The 8594-nt window shown below is 44.1% G+C and overlaps 1 protein-coding gene across 3 annotated transcripts in view; it reads right to left on the bottom strand.

Annotated features, from left to right (window-relative positions):
- Septin11 (septin 11) overlaps positions 1–8594 on the bottom strand; it is an 89903-nt gene that overhangs the window by 24279 nt on the left and 57030 nt on the right. For all 3 annotated transcript variants that reach the window (XM_031391064.1, XM_031391061.1, XM_031391062.1), the window contains exon 3: positions 3996–4191. In XM_031391064.1, coding sequence (XP_031246924.1) covers positions 3996–4191 — 196 coding nt within the window. The remainder of the gene's footprint in view (positions 1–3995; positions 4192–8594) is intronic.

Raw genomic sequence — 8594 nt, 5'->3', positions numbered from 1 at the left:
AGTTGATGTAAGGGATGCACTGCAAAGCTATTTCATAACATCATAAACACACAATGCAGTAAATCCAAGGACCGTGGCTTTTTAAAAAGAGGAGGAAGAGACCTAAGAACTCCACTTGTTCTTTTCAGTTCCTACCTGTCTAGTGCTGAGGCCCACCCTGTAGGGAAGTGGGTGGCCCAGAGAGGTCCACCAATCATGTCTGGGGGTGAGCCTTGGGGTTTCCTGACACTGGGGCAGGGTGGGGGTTTAGACTCTCCAGGCAACTTCTTATCCCATGGGGAGGAAAAGCCATCCCTAGTGTGCCCTTGTCTCCTTGTTTCTGAGTCAGAGCTGTCTCTGCCTCCTCTACTGGGCAGTCCAAGTTGGTTTCTGCTCTCCTCTGATTTCCTCTCGTCTCTTACCCTTGATGAGCATCCATGCGCAGGAGAGGCAGGGCGTGGTGGGGACCCTTTCAGAATTGGGTTTTGAGTCCTTTGTTTTCTTTGTACCCCAGGCCTCCTTTGCTGCTTCTTTCAAGGTCCTGCCAAACCTCCATTCTCTCCTCTCCAGCACATGCCACTCCCCTGTGGTCTCCCCGGAAAACCACATTTATTCTGAATTTCCTTTAGCATTTCTTCAATGACACACTACTTTCAACCTCCAGTCCCACCTAGTCTCTCCACAAGCACTCAACTATTATCAAATATTTCCAATTACTCTTCTATAGAGCCCCACCTAGTCATCCCCAGGCTGTGGGTGCCAGAAGCCCGAGTTCAACATGAGCATCCCTTCCCCTTCACTGTCAAGCCTGAAATCTCTTGAATCTAGCATATGTGATAAAAGATATACACCTACCCCTACTAACATCACCAACAAAATAAACATCCATCAATGAAAGGAAAGTGGTATGAGTTTTGTGGGGTTTGTTTTTAAGTAAAGACAAGGAGGAAGAGAAAGGACCTAAAAGATAAATGGGGGAGGAGGGAGGAATTACATCATTATAAGCAAACAAAAGACATGTTCTCTTGGAGACCTATTTCCTTAGTCTAAAGTTTCAGTATGGGAAAGAAACAAAGAAACAGCTTCCTGGGGGAAACTGGAGACCAGCCCGCCACCTAGGTATCCTTGAAACAAGTTCCACGGTCCCTCAACCCTCTCGACGTCTGCAGCCAGCCAAAAAGATGAATCTTACACCTAACTAACTCCATCAGTTACTTTCAAGGCTCAGAACAGACCCATTACTATGTGTATGGCCAATTCTCTGGGCTGCAGGAGCTGGGGAGAGCAAAGCAGTTTTAACATAATTTCCTTTGGAGGCATTCCTTATCTCTACTCATTTTATTCATGTACTTCTAGGCATTAATAAATAGAGTGAAACCAGATGTGTTTGGCTGAAAGTTCCGGGGGAAATCTATTCTAAGCGATTTTCTCCTCTGACCACTCTTGCACGACTTTCAGGCTGGTGACCTTAAAGTTCATGGCACCTTCCAAAGGTGGAGTAAACTATTTTGGTTTTAGCAAAGCAGCAAGATTTCACTGGTCCTTGCTCCTTGCCCTCTTCCATGAGGGCAAAAAGAACAAGGAAGCCCTTAAACAAGACTTAAACATAACAGGAAACTCTCTCAGACCCCTCTTCCCGTCTCCTTCTAGTTAAACCAGGTCAGAGGCAGATAAGGACTCAAGAATGCCGTTATGTCCCAAATCTATAAACACACGGACATTCCTGATGTGCCAAAACGATGGCAGGGAAGCTTGCCTCATAGCAGCAAAAGAGAACCCTGGCTTTGAGAACAACCATATTCCTCCCTATCTGGTTACACACTGATGCAAAAATGCATATTCCACTTCCAATATCTTGACGAAAACACACTGTCCAGCAGCTAATTTTAGGTCAGTCATTTCAATTTATGGTCAATTGCCAACAATGCCTTTTAAGGTACAGGTCTAGAGCTCTAAAGGCCATTCAAAGAGGTTACACAAGAGTTGTCAAGAAATTAAAGAGGAAAAAAATATTTGGTAACTAGGTTAGGTTAATATCACACTTCCTCTCTTCTCTTCTGAGTCTCCTTGGAAACTATTATTTGACCCAAATGAGTCAGATAATTTCTTAAAGAGGACTCCAGATGCAGATACGAGGATCTGCACTGTGCTTGATCAGCCACTTTGTAGCTTGTTGCTAGCCGTTGAAAACCCAGCAGCCTGAGAACTCTGTCAGGAGTGAGAAGCCAGGAGCAGGGCTGAGGCAATGACTAGAAGCTGGAAAGGCAATGGGGCTTCAGCAGCAAGAGGTTAGATGGCGGGCACCCGGTTCTCTCTCCATGGGGAGCCAAGAATCCAGGCAGGGAATGCATAAACATGACATTCCCTAACTCCCAGAAGAAATCTATCCAGCAAAGAGCTGAGACAAGCTTTCCTCTGTTCATAGGCCCTGAAAGCACAGGGTACAGAAGCTCCTGTCAGTCACCAGCTCCCACAATGCACCTGTGCAATTCTCCCGATCCCTGGGGATTTCTCATTTGTTCCATTTGGCATTTAAAAGACCTTCAGGTGCAATCTCCCCATCATACGTTGGCATTGAAAGTCAGAGGATGGTCAGAGCTTGGTTGTGCCCTCCCCAGCTGGGTACAGATGGCCCCACTTTGATTGTATGCAAATAAAGTCCTTTCCACTACAGGTTAACTATTGCCTGCTTATCAGCTTCTTTCATGTTTAAAGTACTCCACAGATAAAAACAGACCTTAGTACTCAGCTAACGAATTATATTTCCATCATGAACTGTGGGACTTGTGTCTAAACAGGCTCTGGTAAAATGTATCTAGACAACACAATTCCTACATAAAAAGGTTTCAAACTCCTTACAGAATACAACTACAGAAACGCACACATCATTTTGAGGAAAGGATTTTTGAAAATTCTGGCACCAACACTGTCCATAAACATCCCACAACTATTTCTACTCTAAGGAAAGAGGCAGTCCCATAATGCTGTCATTATCCAAAAAGGTTTCTAGAATCATTTTTGGGCCTGAGATGGCTTTAACCTTCTTAAATCTCTTTGTAAGAGAATAACTCCTGAAAGTCTAGCAGTCCACCAGACTGAGGACGCAGGCAGTCTGCTACGAATGAAGACCAGGGAGGCATCTAGGGGCCGAGTCCCCTCGTCTGCCTCCCACCCAAGGAAGGAGCATGAACTCCATCTACAGGAGCCAGCCTTGGCCTTGTGGTTGTTTACAAGTTATAAGGCTGCCATAGGCATTGTGGTAGAAATTAGGTTTTTTGTCCTTGGTTTGGCCAAACTGTAAAGGGACCCATTTCCTTTAGACTACAGGGAAACTAAAAGAGGGGCTTATGGACCAGAGGTTCAGATAACAGTTTGAGAACAAATGGCCTATTTTCAACAGTCAAGACATTCAAAGTTAAGATTAAAGAACAGGTTCACTGACCTTGAGAGGAGCAAGGGTGTGACCCTGAAAGCTGAGTTAAGACACACATTACACCCTGGCAAGCTTTAAGAATTAACAGCTTCCCTCATGGAGAGACAGACAGCCATTCACCGTGAAGACCCACATTTATGTAGCTTTATAAATGGGTTACGTGTTTTACAAAATAAAAATTAACTAAAGTATTTTACAATATAACTTCCAGCTTATGTGATGAATTGGAGCCAGATTTTATGATTACACAAGAATCCACTGGTATCAGGGAACCTGGATCTGTATTCAAAAACCACTGTGCCAAAATGCTTTTAAGATATTTTACTTCTTAATTGAGTGTTATTTTCCCATACACACACAGGATTTTATAGCATAAATTACATAATTAGGTAATCCTGTCTCTGTAGAGGAAATTTTAATGCATCCAATTGAGCTAAATTAGGCTCAACTAACCTTCCTAGTTGTTATTCAAATGCGCCCAAAGTCTTCAAGGCCTCTGAATTTACCTTGGATGAAGCCTTCTTGAGACAGGGATTCCTACCTCCTAACCCATTTCTATAGCTACAAAAATGTTAAGACATACCTGTCATCTTTATTAATCTGGTCTCCAAATCCCACTGTGTCAACAATAGTTAGCTTCAGCCGTACATTGCTTTCCTGAAGTTCGTAACTTCTGGCTTTTAACCGGACGCCTGGCTCGTTGTGAGTAGCTGGGTCACTTTCAAATTTGGTGTTGAATAAAGTGTCCATCAATGTAGATTTGCCAATACCTGTCTCACCTATATAACCACAAAAGAAAAATCAAAGCCAGGTTAAAATGCAGGGAGGGCAACACGACTGGATATTCGGTCAACATGACTGGAAATTCCACTGTAAATCCCATAGTTCTTTCTCTGGATGATCTAGGGAACATTTCCTTAGAACGGCCTCTAAATTCAGTATGAGGAATTCAGCAGAAGGGGGCTTGAATTACAGATAGGGGTATTATCATATAGCCAGGCCTCACAGTGCGAGTCTGCTCTCCCCGAAACTCAGGAGGCTATGGCAGGAGGGTTACACATTGAACAACTTAATGAGACTGCCTCAAAATAAAAAGTAAAAAGAAATAGCTGAGGGCTGGCGAGATGGCTCAGAAGGTGAGAGCACTGACTGCTCTTCCGAAGGTCCTAAGTTTGGATCCCAGCAACCACATGGTGGCTCACAACCACCCGTAACACGCCCTCTTCTGGTGTGTCTGAAGACAGCTACAGTGAATTACGCTGGAGCAGAGGTCCTGAGTTCAATTCCCTGCAGCCACACACATGATGGCTCACAGCCATCTGTACAGCTACAGTGTACTCATACACATAAAATAAATAAAATTAAAAGAAAAAAAATCTTAAAAAAAAATAAAAGAAAGAAAAGAAATAGCTGAAGATACAGCTCATTGGCAGAACACATGCCTGCCATACACAAGGCCCTGAGTTTGATCCCTAGTACTGGGGGAGGAGGGGGTCAGAGGGAGGAGACATTTTTAACCCTTAAATAGCCAGTACCTGTGATGTAAACTGTATTACTTAGAGAAAAATACATTAGTGGATTTAATGTTTAAAAAGATTTATATGTTTCAAAGCATTGCTTTGGTAACAGTAACCACTAACCTTGCTCAGTGCTTACTTTGTGCCAGGCCCAAGACAGGAGGCTGTACTTAATCTCTCATTAACACTCCCTGTCCCTTCCTCCCCTAGGCACTGCACTTTCCTGCACTTGGCAGACACACCATTTAGGCTCCTAAATATCTTGCTAAAGTCACAGTGTAAAATGGCAGAGCCAGGGTTTTAACCTAGTTTACATGGACCTAGTGTTTAGAGTCATTCTAACTCTCTGTTACAACCATGGCTAGGTGTCTTTGCCAAACTCTCTGCATTGTCTCTGTCTCTCTGACCCCTCTCTGGCCCCCCTTCCTTCCTCCCTCCCTCCCTCTCCCTCTCTCTTTCTTCTCTGCAGAGCTGAAATCAAGATAACAAACACTTATTAGTTTTTTAACTTCACTGCTCACATTTTTTATTTTATTTAAAGATTTTTTTTTTTTATGTATGTGAGTACACTGTAGCTGTATAGATGGTTGTGAGCCTTCATGTGGTTGTTGGGAATTGAATTTTTTTAGGACCTCTGCTTGCTATGATCAACTCTGCTCTCTCAGTCCCTGCTTGCTCCGGCCCAAAGACTTTATTTATTACTGTACATAAGCACACTGTAGCTGACTTCAGATGCACCAGAAGAGGGTGTCAGATCTCATTACGGATAGTTGTAAGCCACCATGTGGTTGTGGGATTTGAACTCAGGACCTTCGGAAGAACAGTCAGTGCTCTTACCCACTAAGCCATCTCGCCAGCCCACATTTTTTATTTTAAGAGACTCGAAGCGATGACTTTACTGATTCACAGTGATATTTCAAGTCAAGATATGGGCTCTTCATACACACAAAGCCAAGGGAAGAATACCAAAACAAGGACATCAATCAAACAGGGAGGGTCAAACATGAAGCTAGGATGCATTGAAGATTCTATGCCTTCAGCCTAGGAACAAGCATAAGTCTCTCATAACCCTGGTTCATTTGCTGGGTCTCGGAGCTCCAGAACAGAGAACCATGCCTGTCTCTGGCGGTGTGGTTGAGTGCAAACATGATTATCAAGAGGAAAAACTCAAGGTGCACTGGCCATAAAGTGCTCCTTTTTAATGCAATCAGCAAAATGTCCTCTTAGACTCAATTGAATGTGTCAACACATATCAGCCCCCTTCAGCAAATCCTGGCCCCGACCTGACAGTGTTCTTGGATGTCCTGAAGGAAAGAGGCAATCACTTTTCAGACCGTGAAAGCCCCAGGGGAAAGGAGGGATTCTAGAACCTGCAGCCTTAAGGCAATTTTCTCACTAGGTGGACAGAAATAAGTGATTAGAACTTTATATTATTGTGATCCTTGCTTCTTAACACAATGTCAAAGTGAGTAGGGAGCTTTCTGGGTTTGGGCTCATTCTGATGAACAATCTGATGTGGTTTGCCACTTAGGCTTTGATTCATTTCTTTAATAAAACATTGTTCAAGTACATTTTCTTACCTTTTAACCTCTCCCATTGTGTCCCTGGTATTAAGAGTTTCCTCCTCTATCAGACCTCAACCAGCCAGTATTTTTCCAGTGCCTACTATGAACGCTGCTCTAGGCCAAGTTCAGAGAATACAACAATGAACTAGATTGATAAGGTATTCATTCTCTCGTATCGTAGAATCTGGCCGAGAACAGAACCAAATACCAATGGGACTCTGGTGAAGGGGGCACTTGAGGTGCCTGCCATTCTTCCGGTGCCTGGCCATTCATGAGCAAGACCACACCTTCTCCCCTGTGATCTTGGGAGTCTCCACAGGAAACTGGCCTACAGCTTGGCCTCTGACCCAAAGACAACCACAGAGCTACGGTATTGCTACACAGGAGAGCCATCCACGTAGATCTTCTCTGACTGAGAGACTGTTAGCACACCGCCATGGCATAAAGAACGGTGTTCAGAGACAAGTAAACGGGCTGAAATGATGTCAGAGGGAAGGTTGTGAGCACAAGGAAGCTGTGGAGCTCGAGCATTAGCTGGGAATATGGGAGAGGAGAACAGATCAGTATGGAGGGGCAAGGCACTGGAAACTGAGTTATAAAGGCAACATTTGAGTGTGGGGATTTGGGTGTGGGGATTTCAGAGCGAATGCAAACAGCTGGTGATAGCTCATACCTGAGTGTCATTCCAGATGGCTCTGCATCTGGCTGGAGAAAATTTGAGACTGAGTTTGAGTGTTCTTACTGTCCTGAATATATGTGCATGTGTGTCACACACACACACACACACACACACACACACACACACACACACACACACACCCCAGTATAAAAATAATATAAGCCAGTCAGCTTCCTAAAGAGCGGCCCTTCCCAAGCCAACAGCCATGATTTATATTTGCACAGATTAGCTATGGGCGACACAATATTACCGTCTGATGGGCACAGATAAGAAAGAGGAGTCTTCCTTTGGGAGCCTAGAACTCTGGTAGGCAGGCAGCCTGATGATGGCAGTGGTTGTGAGCATGTGCTGCCCAGGGACCACTTGGTTCTTGGAAAACTGTACTTGCAGGACGTTGGCAAAAGAGGCAAGCAGGGTCCCCTACCCCCGGAAGTTTCCACTGTGCCAAAGGTTGTCAGGAGAGTGACCTACTTCTCTCTCATCTGTCCCCAAGGATAGCAATAAAACTCGCAGTGACAAGGCAAGGATTCTAGGCTCTCTGAGACTGAAGTCACCATCTCCTTTTACTGGCTGCGAATCACTTCAGCATGTTCGAACTGGGAACACCAGCCATCATCTTTATGAAAAGACAAGGCGTGTTTAATGATGGCTTAATTTAAGGTAGAAACTGTGAACAATTAGCATTCTGGACCCTGCTTATAGTACAGAGTTAATCAATTGGTTGAAAAAAAAAACAAAAAACAAAAAAACACTTTCTTTTAAATTTCCATGTGTTTTGCTTTCCAGGTCTGTGCTTTTGAGAGCTGTAATTAGACACGGCTACACAGCTCACGGCTGGTGTGATTCGCCAAAAGTGGTCAGTGGGAAACTGGGAGGTTGGGAATAAAAGGGGCCATGGAACTAAGGGGTTTTTTTTCTTCTTTGCAGGTCTAGAGTCCTATTTAGGCTACACAAGTGTTCAATCACTCGGCTGCATGCCAACTCCTTCATTTGCTGTTCTTTAGCTGTCCTCTGTTTATTTTTGAGACAGGGTCTCACTGTGCAGCTCTGGTTGTCCTTGAACTCACAAAGATCTGCCGACCTATGTATGCTTCCCAGAGTACGGGGACCCAAGCCATGTGCACCACTCCTGGCTATCCCTTTTGTTTGTTTGCTTGCTTTGTAGCCTAGGCTGGTCTTGAACTCATAATGTAGCCCAGGTAAGCCTCAAACTTGAGATATGCTTCTGTCTCCCATGTGTAAGGCTGAGAGGCCCACATCACCATGCCTGGCATTGGGGAGATTTTCAGGGCACTAGCTTTTGAATCTTCTGTCTAAACCAGTGGTTCTCAACCTTCCTAATGCTGAGACCCCTTAGTGTAGTTCTTTGTGTCATGGTGACCCCAGCCATAAAATTATTCTTTTTTTTTTTTTTTTTTTTT

Source organism: Mastomys coucha, unplaced genomic scaffold (genome assembly GCF_008632895.1).
Source record: "Mastomys coucha isolate ucsf_1 unplaced genomic scaffold, UCSF_Mcou_1 pScaffold22, whole genome shotgun sequence".
NCBI classification, from domain to species: domain Eukaryota; kingdom Metazoa; phylum Chordata; class Mammalia; order Rodentia; family Muridae; genus Mastomys; species Mastomys coucha.
This window is presented reverse-complemented; position numbering and strand designations above follow the sequence as displayed.